This window comes from Gossypium arboreum, chromosome 11, assembly GCF_025698485.1.
Source record: "Gossypium arboreum isolate Shixiya-1 chromosome 11, ASM2569848v2, whole genome shotgun sequence".
NCBI lineage: Eukaryota > Viridiplantae > Streptophyta > Magnoliopsida > Malvales > Malvaceae > Gossypium > Gossypium arboreum.
The window spans coordinates 33,015,664-33,038,657 of record NC_069080.1 but is presented as its reverse complement, the minus strand read 5'-3'; the positions used below and the strand labels follow the sequence as shown (position 1 = coordinate 33,038,657).

The following is a 22,994-nucleotide window of genomic DNA, read 5'->3' as shown; positions in this document are numbered from 1 at the left end:
TATTAAAATTTTAAAAGCAAATAATCATAAATAATTAGTTATACTATGAGATTGATGCCATAACCTTGAGTGATTAAATGTGTGCTTTTTTTTAGATTAATGTAAAATTTGATGACTAGTGTTGCTAAGAAAACCAAACGCTCAAGTTTGCTTACACTTTGAAAAGATAGTCATAATCAATTATCCTTTCTATATCCTCGTTATTGTTTACCACGGATCTTTGAGAATTTTTTCTTTCTTGTTCATCTTATGGCTTTCATCTTTTTCGATGTGTTATTCTTAATTTTTATGAAACTATATTATTATATCTAATTATATATTTATGGTTTTATGTCGATTGACATTTAAAATCAAAATAATGATAATAGATGGTAAAGACACGAAAATTTGTGGAGGGAGATAGTACCTTAGCAACAAAAGCTGTTTGGGATGATGAGCTGACATTGATATTTTGTGAGCTTTGCGTGAATGAAGTCAATGCTGGTAATAGACCAACAACTCATCTAAACTCAAAAGGATGGGAAAATGTCATTGCTCTTTTTCAAGCAAAAACTCAAAAAAATTATGAAAAACCTCAATTGAAAAACAAGTGGGATACATTAAAAAAGGAATGAAGGTTATGGAGGGAGTTGCTTAAGGAATCTACAGGTATTGGATAGTGTCCATCTAAAAAGACGGTCGATGCTATCGAAGAATGGTGGGCTGAAAAAATACAAGTTAGTGTTAACTTTATCATTATTTTAATGCATAAAGTTTAGTGAAATTAATAATTTACAAATATAAATATCTGAGTATAACATTTAACATGTTATGTAGGAAAATCCTAATTTTAAAGGATTTAAGAAGAAAGGAATTGAACCACGATTGAATGATTTAATGTGGCAAATGTTTGGTGGCATTGTAGCCACTGGAGAGAATGCATGGGCACCTTCGTCTGGTGTTCTTCCAAGTGGGGTTCTTATGGGAGATGATACACCTAATGAGGGATTTGGTGATTCAGATGAAAATAGTAATGAGAATGAAAGTATCCCTCCTAATGAGGTACCATCAAACCCTCCTCGTGAAACTCCTAATCAAAGAAAGGAAACACTTGGGGTTGTACACGGTAAAGAAAAAAAATCAAGTTCAAGTAGAAAATCATCAAGAGATTCATTGGCTACTCATATTAAGAAACTGTGTGAGAGTATAGCTAGTCCAAGGAAGTCAGTGAATGAAATTGTTTTTCCTCACTCTGAATATACTATTTCAAATGCAATGGATGCTTTGCGTAATTTGGGAGATGAAATTCCAAAAAAAGATGAATTGTACTATTTTGCCATCAAAATGTCCCAAATACCGGTGAAACGAGAAGTGTTTTGGAACTTACATCTAGATGTTAGGGTTTGGTGGCTTCAACGTGAGTATGCTGAACAAAATCCAATTACATCATTTTCATCCTTGGTAGCAACATCCTCATTTCCCTTCCAACCGTACCATCCATCACCTCCACCATAAGCTCCTTAGAATTATTATTGTAATATAACTATGCTACTTTTTTATATGTAAAACTAATGTATGATCTACTTTTTCATATGCAAAACTAATGTATGATCTACTTTTTTATATGTGAACCTAATGTATAATCTACTTTTTATATGCAAAACTAATGTATGATCTACTTTTTATATGTAAACCTAATGTATGATATTTTTATGTTTGGTATTTTAGCTATGCTTTTATTCAATTTTTATGTTGTATAGAATGTCACAAGTTATTAATTTATTTTCATTTGATTACTTTTTCAGGTTATGGATGAATTTAACAATATGTATAATAGTTTTATATGAATTATGATACCCCTGAATTAAGTGAAGAAGCTCAACGAAGAAAAGCCACAATTGTTACACAAGTTGAGCACAAAAATTATCATGAAGAGGAAGAACAATTGTTAAGCAGTGTATTGCTACACCATGAAACTTATTTCACTAAGCAACCGTGTATGGATTCAAATTATACAAGTCAAATGTGGGTGGACGAAGTATTAAATGGGCATGATGGTCGTTGCATGAATAGTTTTAGGATGCCAAAAAATATATTTCACAGCTTGTTGCATGATTTGCAAACCAATTATGGCTTAAAGCATGGGAATGTATCTGCGATGGAGAAGTTAGCATTATCATTGTATATTCTTGGAAACAGATAATCAAATTCAAATGCAGCAGAGCGACTTCAACGATCTGGGAAAACTGTTAGTCGAATTTTTACTGATATGTTACATATATTTGCTCGAATGGGAATGGACACGATTAAACCCACTGAAGGTCAATTCGATGAAGTACCGAACCATATTCGACATGATACAAGATATTGGCCTCACTTTAAGGTAAAATTTACACAATCTTTATATTTTTAAAATATAAATTATTTCTAACTTTTATCTCATTACTTGTATTTATTTTAAAGGATTGTATTGGGGCCATAGATGGAACACACATAAAAGCATGCATTTCGCCTTCTTGTCAAATACCTTATATCGGATGGAAAGGTGAACCAACTCAAAATATTATGGCAGTTTGTGACTTCAACATGTGCTTTATTTTTGCATTTCCTGGTTGGGAAGGAACAGCACATGACAATAGATTTTTTTTTTGCAAGCACTTAGAAAACAAGAGTTAAAGTTTCCACACCCTCCACTAGGTTGAACTTTAATTTTTTTTAATTAATCTTTACATAAAAAACAATATTAAAATTTTTAATTTTTTTTTTAAACTTGATATTATGTTTTACTTATAATCTGTCTCCCACTACCATGCATGCTTGGTATTTCTCAATGCAGGAACAAGCACGCATGGTAGCTGGTATTTCTCAATGCTTTCTTCCATATCAGACACCTCTGAAGCAGCTTCAGCCTCTTCCACCGTTACTTCCAAACATTTATACACTTACACTCATTCTATAAATGGATTCAGTGCTACTCTCACCTTATCGAAGCTTGAATCCCTAAAGAAATCCTTTGGTTACCTTTCATTCACTCGAGATCGTCCTCTCACTGTCCATACAACTCATACTTCTCAATTTCTTGGTTTAAACTCAGTTTCAGGTGCATGGACAGCTCCAAATTATGGTGAAGATGTCATTATTGGTATAGTGGACTCTGGAATTTGGCCTGAGAGTGAGAGTTATAGTGATGAGGGGATGGCTCAAGTTCCCACCAGATGGAAAGGAAAATGCGAGTCAGGCACCAATTTCAGTTCTTCCTTTTGCAACAAGAAACTCATCGGGGCTCGGTTTTACAACAAAGGGTTGCTTTCTAGCCATCCTAAGTTAACTATTCCAATGAATTCCCCTAGGGATATCAATGGACATGGAACTCACACATCATCAATTGCTGCGGGTAACTCTGCAAAAGGAGCTTCCTATTTTGGCTATGCTTCAGGAACAGCTAATGGCATGGCTCCACGGGCTCATATAGCAATGTACAAAGTAGTTTGGAGATATGGAACATACACATCCGATGTACTTGCTGCAATTGACCAGGCAATTCAAGATGGAGTTGATATATTGTCCTTATCTTTGGGGTTAAGCGTGGATAACAATGTCTTGGATGATGATCCGATAGCAGTAGCCACTTTCGCAGCGATGGAAAAGGGTATTTTCATAGCAGCATCGGCCGGAAACGATGGGCCTTTATATTGGTCTTTAGTCAATGGAGCACCATGGATGTTAACCGTGGCTGCTGGTTCTATAGATCGTGAATTTGATGGAATTTTGACTTTGGGAAATGGAGTGCAAATCACCTTTGAATCCTTGTATCCAGGTAATTTTTCTCGAAACCAAATGCCTCTCGTTGTTATGGATGAATGTGCAAGCGTGGAGGAACTAAGGCAAGTACGAAACAACATAATCGTTTGCAAGGACCATCTAAGTATAAACGATCAAGTCGAAAATGCAGAGTCTGCAATGGTATCTGCAGCTGTTTTCATATCCAATTATTCTTTTTTATCTGAACTTTACACTAGAAGCTCATTCCCAGCAGCATTTATTGGCCTTGATGATGGTCAAACTGTGATAGACTACATAAAGCAGAACAGTGATCCCAGGGGAAGGTTTCAATTTCGGAAAACAAGGATTGGCACAAAACCAGCACCAAAGGTAGATGCTTATAGTTCCAGAGGGCCATTTTTAAGCTGTCCCAATGTCCTAAAGCCTGATATATTGGCTCCTGGTTCTTTAGTGTTAGCATCATGGTCTCCAGTCAGTGAAGTTACTAAAGTCGGATCACATCCTTCGTTTAGCAAATTCAATATCTTATCAGGAACCTCTATGGCTGCACCCCATGCTGCAGGCGTGGCAGCACTTGTAAAGAGAGCGCACCCTGACTGGAGCCCTGCAGCCATTCGCTCTGCCATTATGACCACTGCCAATCCATTTGACAACAATTTAAGCCCCATTAAAGATGTCTCAAATTTTAACCAGCCCGCTAGTCCTCTAGACATTGGAGCTGGCCACATCAATCCCATCAAGGCTCTTGATCCCGGGCTTGTGTACGATGCAAAACCACAAGACTACATGAAGCTGCTGTGTGCAATGAACTACACATCAAAGAAAATCCGAATGTTTACGAAGCTAAGTCACGACTGCATGAACCGGTCCTTGGATCTTAATTACCCTGCTTTCATAGCTTTCTTCAATGATGATGGGCTTTCAACTTCAGCTGATAAGTTTGAACAAGAATTTCAGAGGACGGTAACAAATGTGGGCAAAGGAGGAATGGCTTATACGGCAAAGGTGACAGGCATGGATGGTATAAAGGTGATGGTGGAGCCTCCGAAGTTGGTTTTCAAGCAGAAATATGAGAAACAAAGCTACAAGCTCAGGTTGGAGGGCCCAAAATTATTGAAGAAAGATGTGATGTTTGGTGCTTTGAGTTGGAGGGATGATGCTGGTAAATACATGGTAACAAGTCCAATTATGGCTACAACCATCACATCACAGAAACCCATAGTTAAATGCTCTGATTGGGCCTTATCCAATATGATGTCAATTAAGCCCCTGCGTTACTGTATTATTTCCCATTCCATTTTCTTTTATTCTGCTACTTTATTTATATGGTTTCTCTGTACATTATATGACTTAAAAGAGTAAAGTTTGCCAAAATTCATAGCTAAAAGCCAGAAGATGAGTCAATCCCAAGAAATCCCTGTACTCTATTATGAGGTCACATATCAAATCTACATAACTCAAACTATTAAATTTATATAAAAATCATAATACCTTAAATATGATTATGATACAAAATAATACAAATTGTTAGGTCCATCCAATTGTATTATACTAGAATGGTGCATCTTTGGGCAAAAAGTTGGCAAGTAATTTCTAAGAACAATGGTTAAACATTCAAACTTTGGTGTCAACATATGAGATAGATTGTCATCTAGTTTTGTCGGTTGTTAGTGGTGTTTTTTCAGGCATAAGACCCGCAGAGTTTATGCACCATAGTCCAAGCCATACATTAACATGCCAAACGAAAATTCTGGTAGACTCTGTATTTCTTTTGACAAAACTGAAGACAATTATATTGAAGGAAACGTGCATTGATTAGCGCCCTCAAGTCAACCTAATTTGCATCATTAGGCACATGATAGAACAATTTATGAACCATCCATCCCTACAGGGGGGGAGCTTTAATGGTTTTTGCTCCACAGTTCATCCATCCCCTTTGGTTTACAATTTAGAATGTAAGATGCAGTGATATTTTGAGGCCCACTCCAAATCCTTCCAGGTTGATCTTGTCTCAGTGCTTTCAACACAGTTCCCTTGATGTTACTTTGATCTTGATTTCACTCACACAGTAGAGCCAATCTTTGTGTTGACACACAGGCTAGATGTAGATCTGCAGTGAAACTGGTTGAGTGTAAAAAATAGTTAAAGTTGACAATTTCATATATGAATACAAACAATGACCTATTTCACTGGACAACTGCCATTGCTCTGTCTCTCTCTCCCCACCTGCTCTCATTAATTACTTTTTCACATCGATAATAATAAACAAAACTAAATTGCTACGTGCAGACAGCAAAAGGTACGTTCCAGAGATCCTACAATTTTACTAAACATTTAATTCTCAAGTAAACCCCATTTTCATACTCTCTCTTGCTATTTCTTCTTCTCCTCCTCCTCCTTCATCACTAACATTGGGTCTTCGACTTACAAAACAACAGCTAGAACTGGAGAAAATGTCAGCTCATCTCTCCAAGACAGACTCAGAGGTGAGCAGCCTAAGTCAATCTTCACCGGCAAGATCGGATCGTCGCCAAGTCTACTATGTGCAGAGTCCATCCAGGGACTCTCATGATGGTGAAAAGACCACTAACTCATTCCACTCCACACCGGTGCTCAGCCCCATGGGCTCACCTCCTCACTCTCACTCCAACTCTTCATTAGGCCCTCATTCCTCCCGTGAGTCTTCTTCAACCCGCTTGTCTGGATCCATGAAACCACAGCGTAAGCACGACGGATCTCGCAAGGGTCGCAAGCCATGGAAAGAGTTCGATGCCATTGAAGAAGAAGGCTTACTTGATGGTGATGGCGCCCACCAGGACTTCCATCGTCGTCGTTGCTATTTCCTCGCATTTGTGGTCGGCTTCTTTGTGCTTTTCACTACGTTTTCTTTGATCCTTTGGGGTGCTAGTAGACCTCAAAAACCTAAAATCACCATGAAGGTGAGAACTTTATAATATTATTTCAAGATTTGACATGCATTTATTTATGGATTGATTTTTTTGGCAGAGCATATCGTTCAACGAATTCAGGGTTCACGCAGGTACGGATTCCTCGGGAGTGAGCACCGAAATGGTGACGATGAACTGCACAGTGAAGCTCACGTACCGTAACACAGCCACATTTTTTGGGGTTCATGTAACATCAACACCTTTAGATCTCTCTTACTCTCAGCTCACTGTTGCCACCGGAACGGTAAACCAGCAACGACCCCATCTCTATCATAATATTAAAATGTTTGATGCACTTTGTCTTCATTCGATTCATTTATTTATTCTTCCCAAAGCAAAAATATCTTATACGCATATGGGGGATTTTGCAGATGCGGAAGTTTTACCAATCAAGAAAGAGCCAAAGGGCATTAACTGTAGTGATGTTAGGTAGTCAAATTCCATTGTATGGAGGAGGGGCTAGCTTGGGTAGCCTGAACGGTGAACCGACTCAGCCGGTGCCATTGACACTAAACTTCATTGTTCGTTCCAGGGCTTATGTTTTAGGTAAGTTGGTGAAGCCCAAGTTCTACAAGAGGATTGAATGTTCAGTCACCATGAACCCAATGAAGATGAGTTGGGCTATTTCACTGAAAAACAAGTGCATTTACAGCTAATAATTCAATAGACCTGTACTTGTATCAGTTGTGTTGATTTGACGGCTTGGAATAATTGTGATAGAAAAATATGGGTGGCCACGCAAATTTAGATTGGATTAATCCCTCCTGTGGGAAGACCCAATGGCATTGGAAACCTAGTAGTGGTCGGTGGTTTTTTTACTTCATAGTTTTTGGCCCTCCAACTCTAATATTTGCTTGCACTTTCGTAAGTTATATAAACGAGTTTTGATGCTTTGCTCCAAATATTTACACTTTTTCATCAATGATTTACCTTTTTTACCTTGCTTATACTTGTAATTAAGATTATTTCGATATAATCGCTTTTATTTATTACATTTATTTTATTTTATTTTATTTTGCATTTAAATTTTAGTTTTGTATATTTAATAATTATATTAAATTTTGATTAAATTAAGAGTTAAATCGAATTAAACTTTTAATTTAAAGGTTTTCTATTTACAATATTGAAACTTAAAATTTTGTACTTTCTCACCACTCAACTCAATAAACATAAATTTTAATAATCACAACTTATAAAATCAAACTATAATATTTTTTATGTATAAAAATTGAAATTCAAGTAAAAATTACAATTTTCAGCCTTGAATTCAATCCTTTTCTTGGAAGGTGTGCGAATATAATTTGAGCTTTAGATCACACCCACTGGATAAACCATCGATTTGAGAGCTTTCACCATTTTTTTTTTCTACTTGAGCTGGTTATATGTAGGGGTAATTAAATTTAATTTTAAAAAAATTATAAATTAATTATTAAATTATTTGAAAGTTTTTATTTAAATTATTGGACTGTTAAAATTGCTATAGCATGGCATTCTTTGTCGCACCCACTTGCACCAATCAAAAGCTCTTATTCCCTTTCTATTCTACATTTCAATTTTTTATTTCATAAAACAACTTTAAACAAAATAAATTTGCAAACTGAAATCCAAACAACTTTTATCTTCAATCTCCGGTATTGACCGTCAAATTGACTTGAATCTAAGGTATACTTTTCTATTCATCGATGGGTACTAATCCACTATACTGATCGTTGAATTGCCACTTGGAGCTCGCTAGCTAAACTAAAAAAAAAAACACTTAATAGTCCAACGACTTAAATAAAAAATTTCGAATAATTTAGTGACTTAAATGAAAACTTTCAAATAATTCAGTGATCATTTTATAATATTTTAAAATTAAATGACAAAAATAAAATTACTAATAATTTAGCCATATTGGATATAATTTAAACTAATTTTAAACTAAAGGTTGTGAGTGGAGTTAAATGTTGATTAAAAGAAATTTCATAAATTTAATGAACCCTCTCGTAGGTATAGAGAGAAGCCTGATAAACTTGGGTTAAGCTCAGATAAGGATTGTTGGGGCTGCCACTTAGCTTGGCCCAAGTTATATTTTCATTATATAAAGCATGTATTTTTACTAAATCTATGTTATTTGATGATTGCTAATTATATTTTTTATATAAAAAGTGATTAATTTTAAAAATGTTTTAACATGAAAACGATTATTTTAATTGAATAATACTGAATATTATAAAATTACTATTTGAGAATAAAAATGAATTTAATTATGAAAATTACTATTTGAGTTCTTGGGCTAGCAGATGGTTTTTCCTTTCAAAATTACTCATAGCTAATCACTATAAAACTTCAAAATATCTTCTTCTTCTTCGTCTTTTTTTTACATTTAGATCTAATATATTTTTATATGTAATATTAGTAAACATATTTATATATTTTTATAAATCTAGTCAAAGATATCCTTATTGAATATTTTTATTTTATTTCTATTTAATTTATAAGTATTTGCTTAATCATGAAATTTCAATAACCTAAATTTTCTTCTAACTTTTTATCCCAACAAAATAACACATTTTAAAAATGCCCAAAATTTCCCACCCATGGCAATGTAATTGTATATTCATTTTTCCCATTTTCTTGGGTTGAAAAGGAAATCAAAGCATGTTTGAGTTGAGAATAACGAATATGCCAAATTATGGGAGTGGGGCAAAGCTCTTTCAAGTAACCAACAAGCCATGCCTTAAATTTAGCCTTTGGCTTCAATGTTCAAAGTCATCATAGTTAACTAAGAAAAATAGCATCATCCATTTTCAATTTTCAGAGGGGAGAGTTCCATATTACTTTAACCACAATTAAAGTTTTAAAACTAGCTCTTAATTCCATCATACTTTTTTCTTATTATTATTTTCACTCTATCAGTTAAGCCAAAGTGTGGTTTTTGGGAAAGACTAATGTCTAATGCGCATCACTTGTGCATCAAGGAAAGCTAGCCAAATATGAAATGAAGTTCTGCAAAAATTACTCAATATTGAAGCAGAATCATGATTAGGTGAAGAAATCTTGAAGAGTTTTCAATTATAACTTTAGAAATATATGAAGCAATGACATTGGGATGTTTATTTATAGGATATTGTTGCTTGTTTTGATATATCACATGTTGTCGATCATATGCATAGCATTGGATCTATTATTAATGAGCCTTTGATCAATTCCCCCAAACCCGCCATTTTAAAAGAGGAGAGTTTGAAGCTCGTGTGGTGAATAGATCAATCACTCATTAAGGTAGCTTTCCAATCTAGCAACCCAATTCACAACATTTTTTGTATCTCACAAGCAATAAAGAAAAAGGGAAAGTAAGGATAATCACATATTAAAAAATGAGTATCATATGTTGATTGAGTATTAGCTCTCATTTGACATCGATACTGTTATCAATACATGGATACGTGGATTCAAATATCCTCCTATTTAAAAATCAAGGAAAAATTATGAGTAATTGTATCATTATATATAAAAAAAAAAGTATGATATAATGATGGAGATATTTGAATAGCATTATTAATTTGGCGTTGGAATTGGAGTGAAAGGAAAAAGAGTTTGGTGAATATGAATAGGAAATGGTTGAAGGGTGTTTCCATCCGAATGATTTTTTATCCACCGACGGACTATTTTGCAAAAAGGGTAAGATGTCGGCAGCTTGCAATCTGCCTATATTCTTTGCTTTAGAAATCATTATCATGTCTTCTTTTTCAATGAAATTTTCATTAAGAAACAAGCATTGCAGATGAGGATTAGAATATTTGTTGTGGATTCTAAGGATGAAGCGTGGGATTACAAAAACAATCATCAGAACAACAACTCCTCCACTTTGCAATTCTAGAAATAGCACTGAAATAGACATCAGGCCAAGTCTTGAATCTAAACAAGAATCAAAGGCTCAATACCCCCATCAACAAAACAGCTTAAACGTTTGATTCAATAAAAACACAACCAAAAAGCTTACCCTACTTTAGAACATTCCTTAAAATGTCATGTAGTAATTTCAACCATGGCGTTCTCAGAATACAACAAATGGATTGGTGGACTGAATGGCTGAATTCTGACTTTAAGATGAACAATTACCCACCACTGTAATTGTAAAAGATTAATGATTAGGTGAAATTGGAACTTGAACTGAAGCTGTCCAACAAATTCTGAACTGCCCTGTTTTAATTTATTTTCCAGGAAATGCCAAGTTTCGATATTTGTTGGGAAAAGAGATGGAAAATTTATCCCAAAAAAAAAATTAAAGGAAAGAATTGCCTGTACAGTGTAAACTATGTGGCTACCTGTGTAGCCAATCAGAACTTTTCCTAATCATTTACAATCCAAAAAAATTTCATCACCAATTGCCACATGAAAACACGAAAACCAATTGGATCAGAGCCGTCAAATTTGATCAAAGCAATCAAACTATTTCTTTCTCTTTCTTCTACCTCAGGGTGATCCAGTCCCGGGAGATGGACCAGTCGGGAGCCTGCTCGCAAGCCAATTGACGAACCCTTTCCAATGGCGATGAAACGTAACTCGAAAACGAAGAAGCAAAGCTTGAATTCTCTTGATAAATTGATTGCGATGAAGCTGTCGACTGAGTTGAAACCCAGTCTGGAAACTGGAAAGGACATCTCGGTGACTCTGAAAATTCTTCAAACGACCATCTTGGAGACGTCGACGGAGACGCTTCTCCATCCTCACATCGATTCACTGCAATGGCGTCGTCTTTACCAACCATAAAAGGATGATCCAAGAGCATGTCAGCAGTCCATCGGTTCTTTGGATCTTTAACGAAGCACTTTCTGAGAAAATCTTTTCCTTCCTCCGATAGCTCGACAGGAATTTCAGGCAATTCATCACTAGCCCCAACTTTAATCAACAAAGCCGTCACGTTTGTTCCTGGTTTGAAATTCCATGCTGGTTTCCCGGTAATCATCTCAACAATAGCACACCCAAGTGCCCAGATATCGACCGGTGAATCATACTCGTTTCGGTTAACAGACTCCGGTGCAATATTCAGAGGAGTTCCCCTAATTTCCATCGTCCTCTGTTTTTCACCGTTTCTCTTTGCCAATCCAAAATCAGCTATCTTGACATCACCATTATCAAACAAAAGAATATTTTGAAGTTTAATATCACAGTGAGCAAACCCTTTAGCATGAACAAAGCTTAGCCCTTTAAGTATCGATCTTGCATATCTTCTAACATCGGATTCAATCAAGTTTCCGCCGCTTTTCTTAACATGATCAGCCAGGCTTCCTTTATTAGCATACTCCAAGAACAAATTATACAACTTGTCACCCTTCTCAACCGAATAATCATCGCCAAAACAGCGGATAACTTGCGGACAAATCCCAAGTTGATCAAGCACTTTTTTCTCCTTCCTGAGGGAAACGGAACACATAGCTTCACAAGATTTTACCGCCATTGAAGGAGATTTTGAAAACTCCTTAGATGCCACCAAATTAACAGTGCCGAAACTTCCACACCCAATCCTATCCCCTCGAACCCACTCCATTCTAGATTCAACACTCGGTTCAATTTGGGTTTTGGAAGAAAAAAGGAAGCTTTCGTTTTGCTTGTTTGTTTGAGCGACAAGAAAAGAAAGCAAAAGAGGGGTGAGAGGGCGTTGTAGTGGCGGAAAGTCCTTTTATATAGGCGAAAGATTTTATTTATTTATTTATTTATTTATTTATATGGTAGGCGTTCAATTTTGTTGTATGAACTTTCTCCTCTAAAATGCACGTGATAGGTAAGTATATTTTGTATTTGATTTTCCAAATTTGAATATCACCCTAATTTTTAAAACGTGGTAGATCTTTGTGGCCCATCTCTACACATTTTTAAACCACATGGATTCCCATATTTCTCCACACATTCAAGCTACAAGAGTTTTTAGTTAACAATTACCAATTTCTCTTCATTTTCAATAAACCAATAGACTCTAATTCAATGTAACTAGTTATAACCAAAATTTCTATTTCTATTTTATATTTCATTCCAACATTATTAAGATATATAGCTATAAATCTTGAATATATATTGTTAAAAGTGAATATCTTAGCATTATTAGACATATCATATTATATCTAATTAATTAGCACAATATCATATCATATCTTTCTTTATTTCTATATCTAACTTCTATTATAAATAAGTTATATAACTTATTATATCTTTCACACTAAAATTTATTTATTTTTCTTAAGTTTATAACATGTATATTTAAAAAAATTTGGAGAAATTGATAATCACTAAATTTACACTTTTAAAAATAACTTTTTTACTTAAAATTAAAATACAATTTCTATATAATTTCTATGTAACTCATAACCTCTTTCGAATCCTCAATTGGAGGATAATGCATGCTTAAGTAAGCTCAAACCTATATGCTCTTTATTGTTGCAACAAGTAAGGGCTAATTTAGGAAATTTTAAGAGGACAGAATTTAATTATAAAATTTTCAAGACATCAAAGTGTAATCTTATGATGTATTAACTGATGATTTCATCATTTTTAAGGGACTAAATAGAGATCTCTTCATTTTGGAGCAAAATGTAATTTTATCATATATATATATATATAAACTTTTAATTTCATCATTTATAAATAGGTTAAAAGATGATTTTTTGTTTTTGAGAGACCAAGGCCTCTATCTACCATTGTATTTACTGGTGTCAACAATAACAACAACAATTGAGCTATCTTTTATTACAAAACATTTAGAAATATTTATAACTAAAAAAATACTGAATATTTAGTTTAATCTGTTGATGTCAAATATGTAATAAATATATATTATTTTAAAAATAAATATTAGAAGGAAAGGTACAGAATTCTATAATTGACATGAAGAAAAAGAATGTAGCAAAACTATATTCATTTCTTTTGGGGAGTACCTTGCCTTGCCTACCTCTGTAGAGTTGGCACAACTTAAATGTGTCGATATAAGTTTTTAAAGCGTTGTGGAGTTTTAACATTTATAAAAGACAAAAACAATAAGATTGCGCATCTTTGATTCTGAGGAGTTTTTTCTTTTAAAATTTTATTTATAGCCATCAATGATGCATGTGAGGTGAGATTGTAAACACCTTGGTTTCCCCAATCTTGCCTGTGTGACCACATTACCCACCTCACAATGTATGGCCCTTGCTCTATTACATTTTATGCTACCCTTTCCTTCAAGTAATTTATATTTTCGGGAGTAATATAAAATTCTAAAATAATGTTGTTGTTTTTTTTTTTTGTTTGGATTTTATTCCATTTTTAAATTGGTAATTACATTTTCAATGGTACTATTTTTCAGGATATAAAAGTAATTAAGGTTGTAAATGAATTAAGTTTAAATAAACCAATCTTTGTTTTATTTGTTCGTTTAAGTTAAATCAACATATTCATGAATAATAAAAGAAAGCATACGAATCATATTAATTTTATTAATATATACTAATAAAATAAATAAATGAGCTTTAAACAAACAAAAAAATAAATAAATTTATTCACAAACATAAATGAACTAAACAAGCTTTGTGATTTATTTAATAAATGAGCCTCAAAATTTTGTTCATGTTTATTTATTTAACTTAATAAACAAACATAAATGAACAAAAATTGAACTGTTCATCGAACTCATTTACAACCTTAAGGGTAATCTCATATCACCTCGTGATTTTTTTTACAATTTTACTCTTATTTTTAATGACTTTGATTCATTTTACTTATATCAATATAAAATAATAATAAAAACTAATGAACTAAATTAATGTGTTATTCGATATATTTTTCTAGTAATATTTCAACTATATTATTATTATAAGTAGATTCTTATAATAATATTTCTAGTAATATTTGGATTCCTCTTTTAGAATTATGATTCATTTAAATAAAAGGTGTTGATTTATTAATTTATTTTTGGAGCATTCTCCTTTTAAAAAATAAATTATAAATTATAAAACAAGGAAAATGAAGGTGGCAAATGGAGAAAAATTAATATACCATAACTGGCATGAGACGGAGGTGTGGGTTCGGGATCATATCCTCAGTATCTGCATTGCCTAATCAATAATTACAACAAGTATCACATTGGCCAACTTGTTTGAACCAAGATTCAATCAGTAGCAAGCACTGAGTGCACAAAGAAAGAGAAAAACTGTTCTAAGTTTTGGGGTCCGCAAACCTTAGCCATCACATGTTCCCACCTTCTATAACCCTCCAATCATATATATCACTTACTCCACCCTGTTTTCCTCTGTTTTATTTGTTTGTTTTAAAATGGGCAGTAGATCGGCTAAGAGAAGTGGAAGTAAATGCTGGTATTCCGGATTTATTAATTTTTTTTTCAAATTAGTTAATGTTTTTTATTGATTTAAAGGAGATTTATTGTTGTCAGTGTAAGAGAACGAAAGTTTGAATATGCTGAAATACATTATCTTTCTGTTTATGAATTGGGGAGGAGATATTAATAGTTTTAGATGACAAAACACAGATATGATCAGAACCTATTTATAAGTTAAATCAATTTAGATTGAGTCTCTTTTCGTTTTAAAGGTTAAAATTATTATTTAGTTTTGGATATTTTTTTTATTAAAAGTAAAATAAATTTTTATACCATAAAACTTGGAACTATGGTGGTAAAAATAATTTTGTGAATGGATAGAGAGTTAGTATAAGAGCGAAATAAACGGTAAGTCACATGGTTTTAACCTCTCATAAGCAGAAATCCTTTGAAGACATTCATTTCATTAATTTAATTATCTTCTAGATGATGATTTTGCTTCAAGTCTTAAATGTGTCACATTTATACAATTCACAATGAGAAAAAGATAGACAATTTTTTAGTCCCATCAGTCCTTACCAAATATATATTTGATTTGATTTAGTTTGTTAAATATTTAACATGAATGTGGTACCATATTTCTTTTTCTCAAGTTACAATAAATTAAATATAATTATAAAAACCATTTAAAATAAGAATCAAATTGAATTAAATATTAGAATATATTTGGAGCCAAATTAAATTAGTTCTTAATGTAATTAAGATTAAATTAAATTTTAACAAAAAAAACTAATTTAATCTCTGTTTTAAGTAGAGATAACACAAAACATAATCAAAATGTTAATATAAAGATTTGAAGAATAAAATTTAAATTGAGAGGGTAAAGAAGAAAAAAATTTAGAGAGGGTAGATTGGTGGAAATGATTGGTTTTGTTTCCGCTTGAGCTCTCGTTTTTGTGCATTTTCATCATTTATTGTTTGTTTTAGGAAGCGTGCAATTTACATGAAAGTGATATAAAAAAATAAAAAAATAAAAAAAATATTTCGACCCACAATGAAGAAAAGTGATACTCCATAAAATATAAGTTCTGAAATCACACAAATACATTAGGTTTTTGGTCATGGATTGGATATCATTAAAGTGTTTTTGTTTAGATGTTATATTCATGAAAGTCAATAAGATAAATGTAATTAATTATGAGTTAAATTGGTGATTTTCATGCACAACTTGTCTTATAGCCATTCACATCTTTTTCGTTAAAGCTGCTAAAATTGTTCACAATTATTTATTTTATTATTCATCATCATAATTTTTATTGGTTCTCTTAATAATATTATTTTAATATTCGAATTGATATTTTCTCCTTAAGCTTTACTATTATTACACTAACATTTGTTGATATTATTTTTATTTATGAAAAGTGTGAAGTAAGCTTTAAATATAATCATGAACTTTATAATTTTTTCATAAAATTTAAATGACCAAGATAGATCGTTTTTCATATATATCTATATCTATATATATATATATATATGCTATGGATTTAAATAATAAATAGCCGAACATTAATACTTATATTCAGGGGTAAAGTTGGAAGTTAGATAATAAGGGATTGATATAAAATTTTTAAAGAAAATGAGAGATCAAAGTTAAAAAAAAAATTATTTTAAAATAATTTAATTGAAAGAAGTTAACTTTTTCATTAAAAAAAAATTTGTTAGGATTTAGTAACTACTAGCCTAAATAACCTAATAGGGTCTAGGTTTTCAACTAGGATAGACTCGACCCAGAATAAGAATGTTCATTGTAAAGAAAGTTCGCTGGGGACCTCGCAAAGATAATTCGTTGGGATTCTGGATGTTCGCAAAGATAGCTTGAGGGGAGAGCTCGCAGGAAACCTCCGCTTGTGACCAGCGGGTACGAGGCTCACTAGAGGTGTTAGTCCCAGGATTAGAAAGGACAGTGTGCTCTGCAGACACGCATCTAATAAGCAAGGGATGCCCAGGGAATGTCAGTGCGATCGGCCTTAATACCGAGACAAGATAATGGGCCCTATTGTGAGCTGTAACAATAGCAGTAGGAACATGTATAAATACCCTATACGTTTCCTTTAATACTATATGAGAAAAATATTACTCAATAGCCAGTACGGTGAGCATGGAACTACTTCTATCTGGCAAATTTTCTCCATTTTGATTCAGTTCTCTTCAATCCTAAAAATAAAATGACTCACCCAAGCGAGACTTTTCTTTTTATCTCATTTTTCGGTCAAGTCGGAGTGTCAGGTTCCTGCCCCTGGCACAATGAGACAGAATTGTTCACTGCTTGGTTCACCGATAGACCTGAAAACCTCAACAATGCGATCTATCGAGGGCATTCCCCTTCGTTGGACCGTAATCTCTCCTCGAGTAAGGGAATGCCCTCTTTTCTCAACCAGGAACCAACCTCACAACAATTCCTGGCCCTCTAGAAGTAGATGAAGTTCATGAGGGAATAAATGATCACACAAGAAGCACGATTTGTGGAACAGCAAGCCTTCCAGCAAAAGTTACTAAGGCAGAACGAGGAACTGCGCGGAAAAGCACATGTAGACAACTCTGGGTCCTAGGGAAACGCCAACACCCAAGATGAAGCCCCAAGTACCCAAGTGAAAGAGTGATTGAATGAGATGGACGACCTTTATCACGACGTGCAAGCCTTGCACCCAGAGTCACAAGATATGGATTGGTTATTCTACTCCAATAATCCCCAAAATCGTAGCAGTAGGCTTGCACTACAATTTCAAGATCCTTAAAGATATGTTTGAAGGAAGAAGAGGCCCACAAGCCTACCTGATGCAGTATAATGACTACGAACGTGTTGAGAGCGTCTGACACAACTAAATGCAAGGCATTCTCTACAACGTTGAAAGCAAACGTGAAGGACTGGTACCTCTCCCTCCCACAAGGCTCGGTTCGCAACTTCTCACAATTAGGGCAAATGTTCTTGGGTAGGTTTAGGGCTCATCGAACGACCATGAACATACCCATGTGGTTGATGTCAATAAAGTAGCAGAAGGATGAGTCCCTTTAAGACTACATAAAGAGGTTCTATGTGACTACACTCAACAAAAAAAACCTCGAAGACAACTGGGCGATAGACGCCTTTATTATGGGAGTGCAGAATGACTTTACAGTACTCATTCACAGAAAATAGGCCGTAGAGCCTAGTCGACCTGTACGATCAAGCCCATAAGTTCGCAGAGGTAGAAGAAATTAAGAGAGCGTCGAAGGTTAATTTTCAAATGAAGAACTAACAACCTAAAAGTAGAGAGGGACAGCATAATAGCCAATCTCCCATCAACCAATCCCTACGGGTCAAGATCAACAGACCGCACATGAGCTTAGCCCAAGGCGACACACTTAGACACCCTCAAAGGCCTCAATAGGAACACGTAAGGCTTTATCCCCCCAAGGCAGGTTCAAGGCTTACACCTTGCTGAATGCCACGCGAGCCTACATCTTCTGTAACAGCCTATTTTTTAGTGAAATTGGAACAGTGGTTTTGGGACCACAAATTCGACCCAAAAATAAAATTTATTTTTTATTTTATTAATTATGATAGAATGTCGTATGAAACTTTTTTTATACGAAAATTTTATTGATTAAGTGTTTAATTACGAGAAGGACTAAATTGCATAAAATGCGAAAGTTAAATTCTAGTAGCTATAAGGATTAAATAGTTATGGAATTCAAAACTAGAGGTCCCTATATAGTAATTAGACCATTAAAGAAAAGTATGTAGATTTTTGGTGACTCATCCATGAAAAAATTAGAAAAGGGCAAGGACTAAATTGGAATTGAAATAATTTAATTAATTAAAAGATGATAAAAAGAAATATCATCTTAATTTTCTCATCTTCTTCATCAAAATTATATGGAAACCCTATGAGAGAAAGAAGAAACTTTTAAGGCTTAATTGGGTAAGTCTCCTTGTCTCGTTTTTAGTAATTTTGATAATTTTGAAACCGGGATAGTTTAATCTATCTAATTGGAGGATTAATTTGAAAAGTTATCAAGGTATGAAATTTGGGTCATGGATGAATATCCTGAAAATTAGAAATTTATGGTAGAAAATGAAAGGTTGTTGATAGATAAACAGCTTTTACAAAGTAATTTTTGATGAAAAGATGATTTAGGGACTAAAATGTAAAGTAGTGAAATTTGACAAAAAATTATGAATTTTTATGAATACATGTGCTATAAATTTTGTAATGGGAATTTTGTTAGGCTTGGAATAGGGATTAAATTGCACAAGTTTCATTTTTCGAGCTTAGGGACAAAATGAAAATTTATAAAAAAGTTAAAGGCAAAATGGTAATTTTGAATTATTGAATTGTACACCCTAAGTGTACTACTTGAGTATCCAGTGGAATTTCAATGATTCAACGGACATAAAACTCTTGACAAGGCATGAGAATTATGAGATGAAATGATAATGTCTTGAAAAAGTATTGTATAATGAACTCATCTATCCTTACTTGATGTATATGTAAACTTTGTGACTAACATGTTTGATTGGATGCATGTGTTTAGGCAATTTTTCCAAATGGATGAAAAACATGTTATTATATGCTTAGATTTAATAAACGGGATTGGTAAGTTTAGTTTCCGTTATACGAACTTACTAAGCATGTAATGCTTATTCCATTTTATTTTTCCCCTGTTTTATAGTGCTTGGACTAGAGATTATTGGAGCACTGTCATACTATCATCTAGCTTATTTTGGGTATACTTAGTAAAATCATTTTGGTATAATGGCATGTATAAGACAAATTGACCATCAGTGGCTTGATAATGATGCTTGTAATCTAGCCATTAGAATGGCTAGTAATGGTTGTTTTGATCTACTTGTAATGTCATGTTATGGTAGCCAAATATATGTTAAGTAGTTGATCAAATTATGTCTAATATATGGATTGAATTAAGGTAAGATTGTGAGCATGTATGCATGTAATGGTATGCCATGATGAATGATAGAAATTGCTTAATTTGAATGCTTAAAATGGTTGGAATGTGTTTGGTATGTTTTAGTGCAAGAAAATGGAAAATTTGGGTGATAAATAAAGCTAGGAAATGATTTTATTTTGTCCACACGGGCAGACACACGCCTGTGTGTCTAGACTATGTGTGACACACGAACTTGTAACACGAGCATGTGGTTAGACTGTGTGTCCCCTGCACTTTAATTTTGAGAAACAAAATGCTTAGAATTAAGCACACAGGCAAAGACACGGGCGTGTGTCTCAGTCGTGTGTGCTACACGGCCTAGAACATAGACGTGTGTCTTAGCCGTGTGAAACCTACACCTATTTTTGAATTGAATTAATTAACCACACGGTCTAGCACACGAATGTGTGGCATGACCATGTGCACAAGTTAGAGAGTTACATGGGGTCGAACACGACCTCTAGCACGGGTGTGTCCTTTGAACCACATGGGCGTGTATACCTCTTTTCGAGAGCACTAGCTTCAGATAACAAGAGGCGTAAAGACAAAGATAAATCATCCCCAGTCTCAGCTGGTACTCTTTCAATAGAAGGAGCTACAGAGGAGTTCTCAAGAGCAAGGGGAGGGGGTATCCTCATTGATGGTAATCGATGAGCTCGCGTGGGCAATATTTGAAAAACTTTCAATAGGAGAAGAATGGATTGGGGTGACCGCAGCAATATGGCCACTACGATCTGCTTTCCTTTTTCGGTGTTGCTCTAGTTGAGCACTACTTTCCTCTTTAGAAAGGTTGATATGTATGGCCCTAGCAGAAGTCTTACGCTTCTTGCGGCCACTGCCTATCAAAGCATCAATATCAATACCTTCATTAAGCTCGTGCAAGATGCAATCAGTCTCAATAGAATTATCCTCGTATCCCCAATTACCCCCTGCACCATCAATAACCCTAGGATCAGTAGAAGCAATTAATAAGTCAGTACCTCCTCTAGCCCTCTCTCATTGCACGAACTCAAGAAAATGGAAGGGATGAAACGTCATTCCAAAGTAATGGTAGAAGAAATTCGCAGGATCCTTCAAACGCCCTGTTAATATCATGCCCACTTGATCGAGGAAATTACGAGGCAAAGTACTATTCACTACTAGCTCATCAACTGACTGTGTAACCTCTTGGTTGTTGCCAGCCCTCCAATCGTTTGGTTTAAAATCCTTCAAGCAGAACCTGAAGACATTCCTCACAATTAGGACCGCCTCTAGGGCCAACACACGACCAACACTCAACCTCTGAAATTTCGTGATAACTTCATTAGTGGTAAAATCCTTTGGAAGGTGCGCATATCTTCATTAAGGGAAGACCACTTAGTGGGGAACCCAAAGTCCTCGCCAAAGATGTTGTGGACTTGGATATACTTTCCCCATTTCAGCCAAAAGTTCTTGCACTGATTTCGTATAATCGTTCGTACCTTCTAGTGAAGGGAAAAGTAGTAGAACCCCGTTGACTCCCCCACATCACTCCCTTTCAACTGGTACAAATGCTAATAGACAGATAGTATCGACATTTCGCCACGTTGGTATCTATTAAGAAAATACATCATGACTAGACACTAGGAAAAATCGAAGAGTTGGCCAGGAACAGGCGATAGTAATTGAGGAGGCTACAGAAAAAAGGATACAAGGGAAGGTGGAAACTTGCCTCTAGGGCATGTAACAGAAGAAGGAAACTATCTTCCATTGCCTCGCACACCTGGGACGACCCTAAAAGGATGGAAAATTCATAGGCAAAATGGGGGAGCTTTATTCCTCGCACAACCAAAGCCCGTTCTATTTCCTCTAGTTTGGTGGTGCAGACATAAGACTTTTCAATTACAATGACTAGAACTGGACTAACCGAGAAGATTTGGTTGTGGGCTCCTCTCATCCTCACCATGATTTGAGAAAAAAAATAGAAATAGAAACTAAGAAGCATAAAATATTTGTGAGAATTGCCTCAATTCCAACTTGCAGAAAATACCAAACAATGAAGAAACCTAACCCTACGGAGACCCCCTTTTAAATAGAAGTTTCTTAAATCGTTCAGATGGCCAAAAACAAATCAACGACCTAGATGCGAGCAAGAAGAAATGATTTGTCTCTCAACAGTCAAATACCTGAGTTCACACGTGGCAAAGCAGCTGTTATGCACCATGGCTCACGGCGTACCCAACAAGCTGTGTTCGAAATGGACCTAAGGTCCGCCACTTTATAACGCTTCTTAGGCCCACTAAGAGGAGGATTGGATTGTTAGGATTCAGTAACCGCCAGCCTAAATAACCTAATGGGATCTGAGTTTCCGACCAGGATAGTCCAGACCTAGAAGAAAAATGTTCGCCGTAAAGATAGTTTGCTGGGGACCCCACTAGGATGCTAGATGTTCGCAAAGATAGCTCGCGGGGAGAGCTCGCAAGGGACCCTCGCTCGTATCCAATGGGTATGGGACTCATTGGAGGTGTCAGTCCCAAGATAAAAAAAGACCGCGTGCTCCGCAGACACGCGTCCAATAAGCTAGAGGATGCCAAGTGAATGTCAGCACCAGAGACAAGAAATGTCAGTGCCATTGGCCTCAAGATCGAGACAAAATAGTGGGTCATATTGTGAGGTACAACAGTAGCATAGGAACATGTATAAATATCTCTTGCATTTCCCTTAATACAATATGAGAAAAATATTACTCAACAAAAAGACAAAATAATTACATTGAATAATTACAAAATAATTACATTGAATAATTATAATTGAGTTTGCCAAAAAGAATTGTGCTGAGAGCCGAAGCTCACTTCACCTAATTATGCCTCGTCTTATATTTACCTTGAATATTTAAATTTATAGAAAAGTGGTTAAACTTGGTGCCGAAACTTTAATGATTAGACTTAAAGTGTTGTTAATCTAACCTTTAACTTCACTTTCTAGTTTACAAAGAAGGAATAAAATATTTACAAATATTTATGTATAACTTGCTTATTTTAGAACAACAT

General features: G+C 34.6%; 3 protein-coding genes across 4 annotated transcripts; 2 read left to right on the top strand and 1 right to left on the bottom strand.

Annotated features, from left to right (window-relative positions):
• Nucleotides 1–368: 368 nt before the first annotated feature.
• Nucleotides 369–5,124, top strand: LOC108462076 (subtilisin-like protease SBT1.9). The gene is made up of 3 exons (XM_017762075.1): nucleotides 369–483; nucleotides 905–1,396; nucleotides 2,816–5,124. Exons 1-3 carry the CDS (start codon nucleotides 369–371, stop codon nucleotides 5,122–5,124), a joined length of 2,916 nt encoding a protein of 971 aa, XP_017617564.1.
• An 809-nt stretch (nucleotides 5,125–5,933) lies between these two features.
• On the top strand, nucleotides 5,934–7,612 carry LOC108461812 (uncharacterized). Of its 2 annotated transcripts, XM_017761756.2 has the most exons (4): nucleotides 5,934–6,061; nucleotides 6,201–6,701; nucleotides 6,769–6,954; nucleotides 7,082–7,612. In XM_017761756.2, exons 2-4 carry the CDS (start codon nucleotides 6,216–6,218, stop codon nucleotides 7,364–7,366), a joined length of 957 nt encoding a protein of 318 aa, XP_017617245.1. In that variant the 5' UTR covers nucleotides 5,934–6,061; nucleotides 6,201–6,215; the 3' UTR covers nucleotides 7,367–7,612. The 2 variants fall into 2 exon arrangements, with proteins under 2 accessions (XP_017617245.1, XP_017617244.1); XM_017761755.2 differs by having other exon boundaries at nucleotides 5,971–6,701.
• A 3,320-nt stretch (nucleotides 7,613–10,932) lies between these two features.
• On the bottom strand, nucleotides 10,933–12,350 carry LOC108463329 (mitogen-activated protein kinase kinase kinase 20-like). The gene has a single exon (XM_017763280.2). The coding sequence runs from the start codon at nucleotides 12,238–12,240 to the stop codon at nucleotides 11,161–11,163; it is 1,080 nt and encodes a 359-aa protein (XP_017618769.1). The 5' UTR covers nucleotides 12,241–12,350; the 3' UTR covers nucleotides 10,933–11,160.
• Nucleotides 12,351–22,994: the final 10,644 nt, after the last annotated feature.

What these genes read in the sequence shown, in the direction of transcription:
- LOC108462076 (XM_017762075.1), top strand. Translation starts at nt 369, where the DNA reads ATGGTAAAGACACGAAAATTTGTGGAGGGAGATAGTACCTTAGCAACA. An exon ending in CGTGAATGAAGTCAATGCTG is followed by an intron (nt 484 to 904) that starts GTAATAGACCAA and finishes GTGGCATTGTAG; the next exon opens with CCACTGGAGAGAATGCATGG. An exon ending in TAGGGTTTGGTGGCTTCAAC is followed by an intron (nt 1,397 to 2,815) that starts GTGAGTATGCTG and finishes TTCTCAATGCAG; the next exon opens with GAACAAGCACGCATGGTAGC.
- LOC108461812 (XM_017761756.2), top strand. Translation starts at nt 6,216, where the DNA reads ATGTCAGCTCATCTCTCCAAGACAGACTCAGAGGTGAGCAGCCTAAGT. An exon ending in AACCTAAAATCACCATGAAG is followed by an intron (nt 6,702 to 6,768) that starts GTGAGAACTTTA and finishes TTTTTTTGGCAG; the next exon opens with AGCATATCGTTCAACGAATT. An exon ending in TCACTGTTGCCACCGGAACG is followed by an intron (nt 6,955 to 7,081) that starts GTAAACCAGCAA and finishes GGGATTTTGCAG; the next exon opens with ATGCGGAAGTTTTACCAATC.
- LOC108463329 (XM_017763280.2), bottom strand. Translation starts at nt 12,240, where the DNA reads ATGGAGTGGGTTCGAGGGGATAGGATTGGGTGTGGAAGTTTCGGCACT.